At 42.6% G+C, this 16,052-nt stretch overlaps 1 protein-coding gene across 2 annotated transcripts in view; it reads right to left on the reverse strand.

Moving 5' to 3' along the window:
- LOC126480954 (endoplasmic reticulum mannosyl-oligosaccharide 1,2-alpha-mannosidase) overlaps positions 1 to 16,052 on the reverse strand; it is a 113,162-nt gene that overhangs the window by 30,821 nt on the left and 66,289 nt on the right. For both annotated transcript variants that reach the window (XM_050104381.1, XM_050104382.1), the window contains exon 6: positions 11,082 to 11,270. In XM_050104381.1, coding sequence (XP_049960338.1) covers positions 11,082 to 11,270 — 189 coding nt within the window. The remainder of the gene's footprint in view (positions 1 to 11,081; positions 11,271 to 16,052) is intronic.

Raw genomic sequence — 16,052 nt, forward strand, 5'->3', positions numbered from 1 at the left:
TGTGTTGGCGAATGATGTGGCGGGTCTGCGCACGGAGCCGTTTAAAGGTGATGAGGTTTTGAAAGAGGGATGCCGCTTGTGACGTTGGAGCGCCCGATCTTTAATCACCTCGGCGATCGCTGCCGACCACCAAGGCAAAGTCCTCCGCTGAGGGGACCCAGAAGAACTGGGAATGGCAGATTCTGCGGCAGTAACGATGCCGGTGGTGACTGAGTGAACCACCGCACCAATGGCTTCATGAGAAACAGGTTCAATAGCGGCAGTGGAGGAGAACAAGTCCCAGTCAGCCTTATTCATAGCCCATCTGCAAGGGTGCCCAGAAGACTGACGCTGTGGCAGGGACAGAAAGATCGGAAAGTGGTCACTACCACATAGGTCGTCATGCACACTCCATTGAACATACGGTAAGAGGCTAGGGCTGCAGATCGAAAGGTCAATGGCGGAGTACGTGTCATGTGCCACACTGAAATGTGTGAAGGCACCATCGTTTAAAAGGGAGAGGTCAAACTGTGCCAATACGTTCTCTACAGTGGTGCCTCGACCTGTTGCCACTGACCCACCCCACAGAGGGTTATGGGCGTTGAAGTCACCCAGTAACAGGAAAGGTGGCGGCAATTGGGCTATCAGCGCCGCCAGGACATGCTGCGGGACATCATCATCCGGTGGAAGATAGAGACTGCAGACAGTAACAGCCTGTGGCGTCCACACCTGAACAGCGACAGCCTCTAAACGTGTTTGTAGAGGGACAGACTCGCTGTGAAGAGAGTGAAGGTGCCACCAGACACCCTTTCATAAGCTGACCGGTTCTTGTAATAACCCCGATAGCCACGGAGGGTGGGGGTTCGCATTGCTGGAAACCAAGTTTCTTGTAGAGCAATACAGAGGAAAGGGTGAAGGGTGAAGGCTGAGAAGTTGTCGGAGCTCAGCTAGATGGTGGATGAAACTGCTGCAGTTCCACTGGAGGATGGTGTTGTCCATGGCTGAGAAAGGCGTGAAGGGACTGGGAAGGCAGTTTATGCAGCTTGTTCACTCGCTGCCACCGATTCAGTACCCGCGCGATTGACATCCATGGTGTCTGAGGGACCGGCGAGATCTAGGTCTTCAGCAGACGCCAGAATCTCGACTTCGTCCTCAGACGCTGAGCTTGTAGGAAGCAGTGGGATGGGTGCCACTGCAACGTCGGGATTCTTGGGAACCTTTTTCTGTTTCTGCTTCTCTCGCTGTGCCTTCGGTGGTTCAGGCTGGGAGGGCTTCCCTGGGTCAGTCTCAGGGACGGACGACGACCGTGAGGCCCTAAGACCAGCGACCAGTGGTTGTTTCAGCCACTTGTGGGTGTCGGCTTTTCTGCCGGCGGAACATGCGAAGGGAGGTCCCCAAGGGACCCCTTCCTGGCGAGAAGAGCCGAAGAAGTCTTACGCTTCTCCGGCTGAGAAGGGGGAACTGATGTCCCTGACGGTTGGGAGGGTGTTGCTCCTGAAGTAGATGGAGCAGGAGCAACAGGGAGTGAAGTGTCCCCACCATCAAGGGGGCAGGTGTGGTCCTCTGGCTCTGAGAGCTGACGGTGTGTGGTGCAGCTATGGGAACTGTAGCAGGAATGACAGTGGCGGCAAAAGAGGACATCATGCGTACTGGATAAAGTCGTTCAAATTTCCGCTTAGCCTCACTGTAGGTCAGTCGATCCAGGGTCTTGTATTTCATTATTTTCCGGTCTTTTTGTAGAATCTTACAGTCCGGTGAGCAAGGGGGATGGTGCTCTCCGCAGTTGACACAGATGGGAGGCGGGACACATGGATTATCAGGATGGGATGGTCGACCAAAATCGCGAAATATGAGGCTGGAAGCACAGCGGGAAGACATATGGCCAAACTTCCAGCACTTGAAGCACCGCATCGGGGGAGGGAGATATGGCTTGACATCACAACGGTACACCATCACCTTGAACTTCTCAGGTAATGTGTCACCCTTGAAGGCCAAGATGAAGGCACCGGTGGCAACTTGGTGATCCCTCGGACCCCGGTGGACGCGCCGGACAAAATGGACACCTCGTCACTCTAAGTTGGCGTGCAGCTCGTCATCGGACTGTAAAAGAAGATCTCTGTGGAAAATAATGCCCTGGACCATATTTAAGCTTTTATGCGGGGTGGTAGTAACAGAAACATCCCCCAGCTTCATACAAGCGAGCAAGGCAGAGGATGCTGTTTTTATTAAGAGTGACCCTGACCGCATTTTGGACAAGCCCTCCATCTCCCCGTACTTGTCCTCTAAATGTTCTACAAAGAACTGAGGCTTCACGGACACAAAGGATTCCCCATCAGCTCTGGTACAGACGAGATACCGGGGCGAATACCTTTCGATGTCATTCATAGCCTTTCATTCCTCCCACGGAATGCTTCTGAACGCTTAGAGACTGCTGGTGGCTGGCCACCAGCAAGAGAATATGTGCCACGCTTCATTGCGTGTCATCCGCCCTGAAGCCACATACTCCGACCAAGGGCCCTCCCCACAGGTGCCACCCAGCCACAGCAAAGGCCACTTGGCAGGATGGCCATTGCTGGGAGTCCTGATGCCCCAGGGAGATGGGCATCTACTCCTTGGCATACGTGGGGAGTTAATGGCGCAGGCATCAGTAGAGCGATCCCTGTGTTGTCAGGGGGCTACAACCAACAGGGTACATGGCGGCCCCACTACAACGGACTGGCTACCGTGCTGGATTTTAGGTGACATGTAGTCCATGGTCGCCATCAGTGCAGAATGTGGCACTGCACGTTGCATGGTGGAAAGTGCACGCGGGAACAGATCCATGCCCAAGAGATGGAGAGCGGGCAGGACTGCAATGCAACGATGAATAAGCTGGCGAAAGTTCTCAATGCAAGATGGACACAGTGGACCAAGCAAGGCTCTCTTCCCCAATTGGTTCGCTCTTTGGAAAAATTTGGAGATATGTAGGTCAAACCCGACAGGGGATCATCACATAAGGCCGAAACGTTTGAGACTCCTTTTAGTCGCCTCGTACAACAGGCAGGAATACCGCGGGCCTATTCTAACCCCTGAACCTACAGGGGGTTTACAATTTTATCAAACTTCAAAATAAACAAGGTGTTCCACTAGAGTAGCATGAGTCTCAAAGTTTTCTGTCATAGGAAATGTTTGGGAACCCCTACTCTAGATGGCCCATGAATAGGTTGGCAAGGATGGTGGCATGCAGGTGCCCATCACTGTAACAAGGACTTGTTTGCAGGTGGATGCTTCAAAGGTGAAGTAATTGTGGGTGTGGATATAACTGGTCATGGTGACCAGGAAGGAAGTTGTAGGTCTGAAGTCAGTTGGGTGTTGGGAAACGTAGTGTTGAATAGCGGCAATGTCATAGACATTGGGATGTTAGTGCAGAGGAATGTGGCATCAATAGTTATGCACAGGGGATCATGTAGTAAAGGAACAGGAAATGTGGAGTCGGTGGAGGAAACTTTTGGTATGTTTTATATAGGAGGGTAGATTAGGTTGAAGGTTTAGTCCATGAGAGCAGAGGTTATCTCAGTGGGGGCACAGCAACTGGGCCACAATGGAGCATCATAGGTGGCTCTATTTTTAAAAAGCATGTTGAAGGTAAGAATGCGGCGAACAGTAGGTGTGAGGAGAGAAACAGACTCAGGTGAGAGGTTCTGGGATGGGCCGGATTTGAGGAGAGACTGGAGATCTTATTGGATTTTGGAATGGGGTCACTGTGGCAGGGTTTGTAGATAGACGAATCTGACAGGTGGCTGAGACGACACCCCCCCCCCCCCCCCCTATTCCATGTGGTTCAAAACTCACAGCCGTGGAGCCTTTGTCAGCAGATTGGGTTCAGTTTTTAGACAGTGGGTTGCAGTTCTTTCTGCAGATGTAACATTGGTTTCCATGTTGAAGGATTTGGGGAATGAGGTGAGGCAAGGTTTGAAGTTCTCAAATAAAATAAAATAATAATTTTTTTTTAGATTTTTACATATTTGAAATGCCCTCTATTTCCTGCATAAAACAGTTTTTGTTTCGTATAAATACGACAATTATTTCATGAGTTACGAAGGTTTTCATGACGCTCTGTGCGATCTGGAATTTAAATGCCACACCTTTTTTGCACCAAAATGATAATGCACAGATTTCTTTTATTCCTTGTATATTATTTCCTGCTTCTATTTCTAAATTAGAATGCATTGGGCATGTCAAGAAGAGAATCAAGTTCAGGTTGAGAAGATTATTAAAAGAAAAGCCAAAAATAGTACTGGAAGAGGGTAAGAAGATAGGAGGTAAAGGTAGCCTGACAAATGTTAAAATAGATAGGTTACAGAATTATTATGGCTTGGCCAGAAGCAGAAATGTTGGGAATTTAGAAAACATGAAAAAAGCTGTATGAGCTATGTTTCTCTATAAGTTTTCCACAAATGAAAACCCCCAGAACTATCTTTGCACAAATGATCTTGACACTTGGTACAAGTACAGGAGAAGTGCAATGTATGACCACAAACATTCTTTACCTGCAGCAGTAATGAATGAAATGAAATCTATATTTAGAGCTCTTTGCAAAGGTACTTTGTTGAAGAAATGTGTTCATGGAGAAATGCAAAATTTAAATGAATGTGTGAATTCTGTCATCTGGACCCGGTTACCAAAAACTGTATTTGTTCAGATTACAATCCTCAAATTTGGTGTTTATGAAGCTACTGTATGCTTTAATGATGGTGTAACAGGAAAACTGGATGTTTTGGAAGTACTGGGCATAAAGTCTAGTGAAAATACTGCAAAATTCTTAGTGCAAATGTGTAAAGAGAGAAACTCAAAGCAGAGACTGCTTTTTTTTTATAATGCACAAAAGAAGCTAGGCACAAAAGAAGCTAGGCACAAAAGAAGCTAGGCACCAAGAGAAGAAAAGAAGATCAGTATGATTCAGATGATGCTCAGCACAATAATATTAGTAGTAAGCACTTCTCATCAATAACTATACTAAAACTACAATATTAAACTTTAAACAGGTTTCTTCTGAAAACTACATTTTTTGACTTTCAGGTATCATTATTTTCTAAACTAATTGGAAATATGAAATTTGGTCAATTTGTACTCAGGATGGTAATAAGTTTTACAAGTAAATTGAGAACCACCAACCCAACAGAAACTGTTTATAATAATTAATGTACTAAAAAATGTGAAATTTTATTACTGAAAGAATAAAAATTTTTTTTTCTTCAAATCCATAAGAGGTACTCTGTTCATTTTACTTGTAAACACAGGCATATATGTTATATACATTCCATAAAAATTTCAATTTCAACACAGTTCTTTTGCAAAGTGTACCAAATTTGTAGTATTGGCAGAACAGGGGTAAAAATTTCCTTCCATCTCCCCTTCACAGGTGGTGATTTAGAGGCAATTGGGGTGGATCAGGGGCAGAGTATGACATTGGCTTTGAGTTGAGGCTGACTGGTAGGGCCGGTGGTGAAAAAAGTGTTTCCACTGTAGGAACTGGGAGAAGGAGAGAAGGCCTTTGACAGTGCAGAATGACTGAATTTGAGAGAGGGGCAAAAAGCAAGGCCTCTGAAAAGTGCTGATAATTCTCTTCAAGACAGCCATCCACTGACCTGCATCCCTTTATTTTTCTCTTTGAACTCTGTGTTTTCATGCAGTTTTTAGTTTGTTTCCACCTTTCACTACTGGCTTCACCTTTTTCGCACTCATCTGTTCTGTCTTTTTGGTGATTTTTTACCATGTATTTTGTGTACATTGCTCAACAAAAGTTTGGAATACTATTGTAAAATGTATTCTATGACAGTAGAGGTTTCGCTGACCAAGGCACTTCATGCATTATCCAGTTAGAACCCATATACTGGACGGTGTTTACACTTGGCATGTTTTACTGCCGTTTCCTAGCCATGTAAACACACCACCCCCACAGCAGCACTCTGCGAGCAGTCCAGTATCAACAACAGCTTTATTCAGTTTGTGTTCAGCATTGCAGTAACATGCCACATAGAAGTATACAATTAGGATTGTGGCTTTACCTTCAGCAGGTCATACACAGCAAGATGTTGCCAACTGGTTACATGTCACTCAAAGTGGTGTGTCCAAAGGTGTGGAGAAAGCAGAGAGAGATGCGAAATTTGAATGATAGACCTCGCAGTGGTCATCCTCATATGGCAACACCAATGCAGGATTGTTTCCTGGAACTGTCAGCTTGCAGAGCAACAGGAATTTGTATCTCAGACCAAACAGTGCGTAGAATATTGCATCAGGGTGGTCTTCATTCCAGAAGACCAATGACAAGTTTTGCACTCAACCAATGGAGCCAACGCAATCGAAGGACCTGGGCTCTTGTATATCATCACTGGGCCACAGAAGAAGGGAGTAATGTCACGTTTGCTCATAGACCAGGATTAGTTTGTGATTGGACACTAAACGTGTTAGGGTTTGGATACATGCTAGAAGACACCAGGAATGCCGATATGTTCAGGAGGTCCATCCATTTGCAGGTTTGAGTGCAATGTTCTGGGCGGTAATAATGATGGGACAGCTAACCATTCCCTTCTATGGCAATTTGACTGGTTCCTGATACCTCCAAAAGGTCCTACAAATGATTGTAAGGGCCTACAGACGTGAAGTCGGTGACAACTTCATCCTAGTCAATGACAATGCAAGACCGCACCATACTCTAGCAGTGTCTCGGTATCTTCAAAGATATAACATCAACCAAATGCATGAATGCAATTAAGCATGCACGAGACTTGTTGAAGGTGGCCATTGCACAGTGTCTGAATCCACTTTACAGTCTTCAGGACACCTCACTAAAGTTGCCATTGAGGAGTGGGAACTCATACCCCATGATAAACTTGATGGTCTCATACGGAGCACGTCTCACAGAGTGGAAGAACTCATCCATGTGGAGGTGGGTCATACAAAAGACTGATAATAAAAAGATTTTCACTCATTTGGTTTGCAAGATGTACATTTAGGAGAGAGCCTGATCTTTTTAACTAACCAAAATCATTCTTGTTTTCAGAAGGATCTATGTTCGTTTTGTTAATGAAGTATTGTACAAACCTCAGTGAGTGTATTATAAGAAGTCATTATAGTAAGCTCTACGACATTCCAAACTTTTGTTGCAATGTGTATTTCTACAAGTCTTTTTCAACATATTTTTACGTAATTTATGAAATTTTACTCATGTTTTATTCTCCACCATAGATCTTAGCTCCTTCCATCTGTGGCAATACAGAGAAGTTCCCTTATCCCTTGCCAAAACCCAATCCCACATATTGATCCTGCATTGTTGCTAAGCTCATGGAATACCCCCGAATGGCCTTACTATCAAATTACCCATCTCTGGCTGCAACCCTACCTTCCCCAATGACCTCCAGCTGTTCAAATTCTGCCAGTCAACACCCTTCACCAACCCAGTCCTGCAGGACAATGTAAATTAAATCATGCCCAAACCTCGTTGCAATGCCTCCCATTCACCCACAATATTCTCCTGCTCTGCAAGCCCAAATGCTTGGATCCCTTCTCACATCGAAACTCTTGCTCTCCAGGCAATACAACAGCATCTGCACCACCACCTCGAAATACTCTTCCACCCGTTCACTTCCCACTCACATCTTGGACTACCATATTCACCACCTCTACAACAGACTCCATATTTCCCCTACAATCCCCCCTTGCAGACCTACTACATTTACCAAACCCTCAAAAACTCCCTCCCACAACCATACAGAATCCAGAAGCTAGATTGACCCGAAACACAGTCACAGGATAATAATAATAATTTTTTTGAGAAGTGCATAATTTTACACTTCTGTATGTTAAAAGCAAGTGGGCAATCTTTGCAAATTTCAGTGAATATTTCTGCAGTTATTTTCAGACAGTACATCATATGTAACAGCACTGTCTGTGAAAAGTCTGAGGTTGCCATTAATATTGTCAGCCAAGACATTAATATAAAACTTGAAAAACCAGGTTACTGAAATGCTTCTCTGGGGGAAGCCTGAAGTTACTCTTACTTCTATCAATGACTCTTCCATGCTCCACTCTGCCCACCAAAGAAATCCTCAATCCGGTCACAAATTTTTTTTTAAAAATATGATCATACTTTTGTTAATAAATATTGGTGTGGTACTGAGCTGGGAGCTTTTTGAAAGTTAAGATGTACTCCATTCACTTGATTTCCTGGATGCACAGCTTTCATGATACCAACTGAGATAAGCACCAAATCTTTTCAGAATCGATGCTGGTTGGCACGAAGGACATCACTCTGTTTCAGATAGCCATACATTTGAGCTCAGAACATGTTCTAGAATTCTGCAATACATGGACATCAATGAAACTGGACAGTAGTTTTGTGGATCACTTCTGTTACCCGTCTTGTAGACAGTTGTGACTTACGACCCACCAATGAACACAGTTCTTTATGCAAGGAACCTATAGTGTTAAATGATTAATATGGGAGGAAACTCAGTGGCAAATTGTATGTAGAATCTGACATGGACTCCATTTGGCCCTGGAGCCTTGTCCAATTTTAGCTGTTTATCAACACCACTGACACTAGTAACTGTGTTACTCATATTTGCAGTGGTGTGAGAAACAAATTGAGACAGTACATCTAAGCATAGGAAAATTTGAAAATGGAACTCAGAATTTCTACTTCTGCTAGCTCCGATTGCTGTTTCGTTTTGTCTTATCTTGTCCATGAGTGTCAGGACTTCAACTTTGGTGCCACGATTAGATTTTGTATGATTAGAATAATTTGGATTTTGTGAGAAATCTTGTTACACGAGTCTGCCATAGTAGTCACTGAAGTCTTTGCACATTGCCCTTTTGATGTCCAAATGTGTTTCACTCAACATGTCTCTATCTATGGTCCTTTCATTTATTTTAGACGTATTATGCAGAAATCTGTTTCTTTAGACGTTTCTTTGCAGTGACTGTATACCACAGTGTCCCTCTCATATGAACTGTTCTACCTGGAATGTATTTATTGACTGTATGGTCTGTTATACTTGTCACAGTTCTCCTTCGCATAAGTAAATGTTTTGAAATCCTCTTTGAGATGTGACATGACTGCCTCTTTATCTAAGTTACTAAATATTTTTATTAAATATGCAAGTCTGCCTACTTGTTATAGCTGTCCTTTGCACTTTAGAAATTATTGTTGCTACAATTGCCTCATGGTCACTGATACCAATTTCAATATGGGCATCTCCAAAAAAGTTGGGTCTATTTGTTGCCATTAGATCTAATATATTTCCATCATGTGTGGGCCCCTGGACCAACTGTTTAAAGGACCACACCCAAGTATATCTCAGGCTGCAATGTTTCAAGATGGGTGAGCCGCCTATCACTTGAAAATGGGATCAGTTTTGTTTGAGAACAACATATGGATGCCTCACTACCTGCTGAAAGGTGCTGCCCTCTATCATCAGTTTACAAAATTATTCAATAGATGCAGTAGCAAGCATAAGAGCTGTTGTTGCAACTGACTGAGGCTGCGTTGCCATGAGATTCGTATATATACTCATTAGGTTTTGATGTTTTCTTTAATTCCGCTACAAAGATGTGACGTTTGAGTGAGTGAGTAACAAAGTTTGGAAACTCCAGATTAAGAATTGGATTGTAGGGAGAAATATCTGAGTGAGAAAAGTCAGCAGAAACTGGTGAAGGGCCCATCTAGAAAGGCATAACTGTGGTTCAAGAAACTGTTCCTAGTGCAATAAGCTTGTAGGAGTACACTTTTCTGACAAAATTCCTGCTGTTGAAATGAAGTAGTGCCGAACACTGGTTTGCAAGATGTGTTCAGAGAAGATGAAAATAACCTACTGGCAAAGCAAGCTAGAAAGAAACAAGTTGATATTGCCCTAATTTCAACATACTTCTCTTGATGCCTGAATGTTTCAGACTTTTCCATACAAAAGCCAGTTACATATAAAATTGCTTATTGTAAAATCTGTAATCTGTGATGGTACTCAAACCCACGCTAGAGTCTAGCAAAAGAACTGACTGAATGGTGGACCCAACACAATAACAGCACGTCAATAGCAGCCTAAGTAACAACGAAGTGCAACGAACTTTCGACACAAACCTATAAACAGGTCAAGTACAAGCCACAATCCAAATTGAGATCAAAGAGGAAAACCAATACCAAAGTGAAGTCATCAAAGAGAAGTGAGTAGTACTGTGGAGATAGTAACGAATGTTATCAGTTGAAGTATGTGACTGACTGATCAGTCAAGGTTTAACGGTATTTATGTCAGCCACAAGGGATACTACTGGCCATTGTATTCATGTGGCAAGATGGTGGTGCACTCACTAGGCGAGTGCAGTTCTTTGACAACACTGCCCTCTATCATCCATCGAGGTGGGTTTGCTTGTTTGCTTCGGCAAGCATTCAACTTCCGCCCTATACCAGATAAGTAATAGGATTTATTTACTTTTAAATGTATCTATCAGTAGTTTTTATAGTAGAAATTTCTAGCAGAATGTGAACACTTAATAATAAGGAGACCATTCACCACTGAAAACCACAAGTTTGAGTCACTGACAGTGACACACAATACAGCAATACTTGTTAGCTTTTTTGAGGCTACACAGTGCACCAGCAGATACCCGTGCGTGTGTGTGTGTGTGTGTGTGTGTGTGTGTGTGTGTGTGTGTGTGTGTGTGTGTGTGTGGGGGGGGGGGGGGGGGGCATGCACATGAATGCTCCAGCTTGAGAAAGGATTTATTCCAAAGGTAGGAAGTTCGTGTTCTCTCTCTCTCTCTCTCTCTCTCTCTCTCTCTCTCTCTCTCTCTCTTGTGTCCCTTGTCGAGAACTTGATATTTTTGCTTTTTGGTGAGTTGTCTCCTGTACTTCTGAAATATAAGCAGTATTTGTAATTTCACATTGTGAAGGTAAGTAGTTATCAGCCATTCTGTATTCTAGTAATATTACAATTTTCTTGAGTTAATTTTACTTTTCACGCAAATGTTTGCACTTCATATACAGCTGAACATAATTCACAAGCACTGAATGCTAACAAGGTTATTAACAGTCAAAGAATTTTCAGAAAAAACAAGGATATTTGCCATACCTCAAACCTTTTATCACCTGTACTTCTACTGAGATCTCTGAATTCTAATTGTATAGTTGTAACTTCTGATGTGCTGCTGTCAGGACTCCATTTGGGTGAATGTGCCTTATGAGTAGCTAAATTGACATCCGAATATGGTACTCCAGATTCAGTTGAGAAACATGGTAATAGTCTTGTCCCCAAGTCTACCTGCAAGAATTAATGTGAATTAATACTCTCTACATGTGATCAACATCTGTTTAAGGAGGTTACTACCTGCATAACAAAGACATGATTATATGAAGATGTCCAAGGCACAAGTGTCAAAGTAAACTAAGAAATCGGCTAACAGTCTGAAAGGTATCACAACAACTTAATTCAGTGGTATATACAGACATCACAATACATTTATTACGTATAGTCTTTCTTAAGGTGATATTTCCTTTTGTTCCTCCAGCATACAGTCCAATCCACCAAGTCCTTCAGTTACGAATTTTTACAGCATATTTTAAACATACTGTACAAGTGAACAGACACTGATTATGCACATCATTGTCAGTCACTGTCCATTAAGTTTGTGATACACAAATTTCAGGTGGCTTTCAAGGCAGTTAATAACATAAATAAAAATAAAAGTTCACAATGGTGAACATGAAAAACTAAAAACTACACCTAACATCCATACTTTGGAAGCTATCTTATGGTGCGTGGCACAGGATGTGTACCACTGTCTATGTGAGCTCAAATTTCTGTAACTTCACCTTCATGTTCTTTCTGTGAGATCTATGTAGAAATAAGCATTATCCTAGTGACTCTTCTAAGAAAGAACTTAAACAGTAAACCACACCGTGATGAGCATCTCTCTTGTAGCATCTGCCACTGGAGCTGAATGAACATCTCTGCGAAACATTCATGCTTACTAAATGAACCTGTAACAAACTTACCTTCTCTTCTTTGAATCTTTTCTGTTTCCTCTATGAATCCTATCTAGTATGAGCAATATTTCAAGTACTGATTAAATGAGAGTTCTGTGAGATACTTCCTCACTGGGCTGACTATGCTGCCCGAGGAGTCTTTTTCCAATGAATGTCAGTCTGGCATCTGCTTTCCCTATGATTATTTTTATGCTGTTGTTATACTTTCAATCGTTCCATAGGTACACACACAGATGTTGTAGTTGTGGTTTTCATTCCTGAGACTGGTTTGATGCAGCTCTCCACGCTACTCTCCCAGTACCTACTGCAACCTACATCCTTCTGAATCTGCTTAGTGTATTCATCTCTTGGTCTCCCTCTATGATTTTTACCCTCCATGCTGCCCTCCAGTACTAAATTGGTGATCCCTTGATGCCTCAGAACATTTCCTACCAACTGATCCCTTCTTTTAGTCAAGTTGTGCCATAAACTCCTCTTCTCCCCAATTCTATTCAATACCTCCTCATTAGTTACGTGATCTACCCATCTAATCTTCAGCATTCTTCTGAAGCACCACATTTCGAAAGCTTCTATTCTCTTCTTGTCCAAACAATTTATCATCCATGTTTCACTTCCATACATGGCTACACTCCATACAAATACTTTCAGAAATGACTTTCTGACATTTAAATCTATACTCGATGTTAATAAATCTTTCTTCTTCAGGAACGCTTTCCTTGCCATTGCCAGTCTACATTTTATGTCCTCTCTACTTCGACCATCATCAGTTATTTTGCTCCCCAAATAGCAAAAGTCCCTTACTGCCTTAAGTGTCTCATTTCCTAATCTGTTTCCCTCAGCACCAACCGACTTAATTCAACTACATTCCATTATCCTCGTTTTGCTTTTGTTGATGTTCATCTTATACCCTCCTTTCAAGACACTGTCCAATCCGTTCAATTGCTCTTCCAAGTCCTTTGCTGTCTCTGACAGAATTACAATGTCATCGGCGAACCTCAAAGTTTTTATTTCTTCTCCATGGATTTTAATACCTACTCCGAACTTTTCTTTAGTTTCCTTTACTGCTTGCTCAATATACAGATTGAAGAGCATCGGGGAGAGGCTACAACCCTCTCTCACTTCCTTCCCAACCACTGCTTCCCTTTCATGTCCCTCGACTCTTATAACTGCCATCTGATTTCTGGACAAATTGTAAATAGCCTTTCGTTTCCTGTATTTTACCCCAGCCACCTTCAGAGTTTGAAAGAGAGTATTCCAGTCAACATTGTCAAAAGCTTTCTCTAAGTCTATAAATGCTAGAAATGTAGGTTTGGCTTTCCTTAATCTAGCTTCTAAGATACGTCGTAGGGTCAGTATTGCCTCACGTGTTCCAACACTTCTACGGAGTCCAAACTGATCTTCCCCGAGGTCGGCTTCTACCAGTTTTCCCATTCGTCTGTAAAGAATTCGCATTAGAATTTTGCAGCTGTGACTTATTAAACTGGTAGTTCGGTAATTTTCACATCTGTCAACACCTGCTTTCTTTGGGATTGGAATTATTATATTCTTCTTGAAGTCTGAGGGAATTTCACCTGTCTGATACATCTTGCTCAGCAGATGGTAGAGTTTTGTCAGGACTGGCTCTCCCAAGGCTGTCGGTAGTTCTAATGGAATGTTGTCTACTCTCGGGGCCTTGTTTCAACTTAGGTCTTTCAGTGCTCTGTCAAACTCTTCACGCAGTATCATATCTCCCATTTCATCTTCATCTACATCCTCTTCCATTTCCATAATATTGTCCTGAAGAACATCGCCCCTGTACAGACCCTCTATATACTCCTTTCATCTTTCTGCTTTCCCTTCTTTGCTTAGAACTGGGTTTCCATCTAAGCTCTTGATATTCATGCAAGTGGTTCTCTTTTCTCCAAAGGTCTCTTTAATTTTCCTGTAGGCAGTATCTATCTTACCCCTCGTGAGATAAGCCTCTACATCCTTACATTTCTCCTCTAGCCATCCCTGCTTAGCCATTTTGCACTTCCTGTCGATCTCATTTTTGAGACGTTTGCATTCCTTTTTGCCTGCTTCATTTACTGATTTACTGCATTTTTGTATTTTCTCCTTTCATCAATTAAATTCAGTATCTCTTCTGTTACTCAAGGATTTCTACTAGCCCTAGTCTTTTTACCTACTTGATCCTCTGTTGCCTTCAGTATTTCATCCCTCAAAGCTACCCATTCTTCTTCTACTGTATTTTTTCCCCTATTCCTGTCAATTGTTCCCTTGTGCTCTCCCTGAAACTCTTTCCAATGTCTGGTTCTTTCAGTTTATCCGGGTTTCATCTCCTTAAATTGCCACCTTTTTGCAGTTTCTTCAGTTTTAATCTACAGTTCATAACAAATAGATTGTGGTCAGAGTCCACATCTGCCCCTGGAAATGTCTTACAATTTAAAACCTGGTTCCTAAATCTCTGTCTTACCATTATATTATCTATCTGAAACCTTCTAGTATCTCCAGGGTTCTTCCATGCATACAGCCTTCTTTCATGATTCTTGAACCAAGTGTTAGCTATGATTAAGTTATGCTCTGTGCAAAATTCTACCAAGCGGCTTCCTCTTTCATTGCTTAGCCCCAATCCATATTCACCAACTACGTTTCCTTCTCCTCCTTTTCCTAGTGTCGAATTCCAGTCACCCATGACTATCAAATTTTTGTCTCCCTTCACTACCTGAATCATTTCTTTTATCTCATCATATATTTCATCAATTTCTTCATCATCTGCAGAGCTAGTTGGCATATAAACTTGTACTACTGTGGTAGGCGTGGGCTTCGTGTCTATCTTGGCCACAATAATGCGTTCACTATGCTGTTTGTAGTAGCTTACCTGCACTCCTATTTTTTTATTCATTATTAAACCTACTCCTGCGTTACCCTATTTGATTTTGTATTTATAACCTTGTATTCACCTGACCAAAAGTCTTGTTCCTCCTGCCTCCAAACTTCACCAATTCCCACTATATCTAACTTTAACCTATTCATTTCCCTTTATAAATTTTCTAACCTACCTTCCCGATTAAGGGATCTGACATTCCACGCTCTGACCCGTAGAATGCCAGTTTTCTTTCTCCTCATAATGACATCCTCTTGAGTAGTCCCTGCCCGGAGATCCGAATGGGGGACTATTTTACCTCTGGAATATTTTACCCAAGAGGACACCATCATCATTAAATCATACAGTAAAGCAGCATGCCCTTGGGAAAAATTACGGCTGTAGTTTCCCCTTGCTTTCAGCCGTTCGCAGTACCACACATGTGCGGATGGATGTGTGTGTCTGTGCGCAAGTGTATACCTGTCCCTTTTCCCCCTAAGGTAAGTCTTTCCACTCCTGGGATTGGAATGACTCCTTACGCTCTCCCTTAAAACCCACATCCTTTCGTCTTTCCCTCTCCTTCCCTCTTTCCTGATTAAGCAACCGTGGGTTGCGAAAGCTTGAAATTTGTGTGTGTGTTTGTTATTGTCTCTATCAACGTACCAATGCTTTTGTTTGGTAAGTTACAGAATCTTTGTTTTTAGATATATTTTCCCCACGTGGAATGTTTCCCTCTATTATGTATATATATAATCTTGGGAACGACAGTGGATGATGGGAGAAGCAGTCTTTCTGGTGAGGGTAAGGAGGTTGAGGTGGGGAGTGGAAAGGTAGGGGTGTGAGACGGTAAAGTGCTGCTGGTGAGAGCATATGGGAACACGGTGGGGACAGGGTAGGAAAGCTTGGTGCATTTGTGAGGTTAGAAAGAAAGGGGGGGGGGGGGAGTGGAGTGGGAAAACAGAGAAGTAAAAAGACTGTGGGTACACTGGTGGACAGAAGACTGTGTAGTGCTGGAGTGGGAACAGGGAAGGGGATAGTTAGGTGAAGGACAGTGACTACCGAAGATTGAGTCAAAGAGGGTTACAAAAATGTAGGATATATGGCAGAGAGAGTTCCCATCTGTGCAATTCCTTCTAAATCGCAAAGGTGGGAACTCTTATATTGTACAATACTCCTTCGACAGGTTTGTGCTGAGCAAAGTTGGAAGAGACGATA

Source organism: Schistocerca serialis, chromosome 5 (assembly GCF_023864345.2).
Source record: "Schistocerca serialis cubense isolate TAMUIC-IGC-003099 chromosome 5, iqSchSeri2.2, whole genome shotgun sequence".
Classification (NCBI taxonomy): domain Eukaryota; kingdom Metazoa; phylum Arthropoda; class Insecta; order Orthoptera; family Acrididae; genus Schistocerca; species Schistocerca serialis.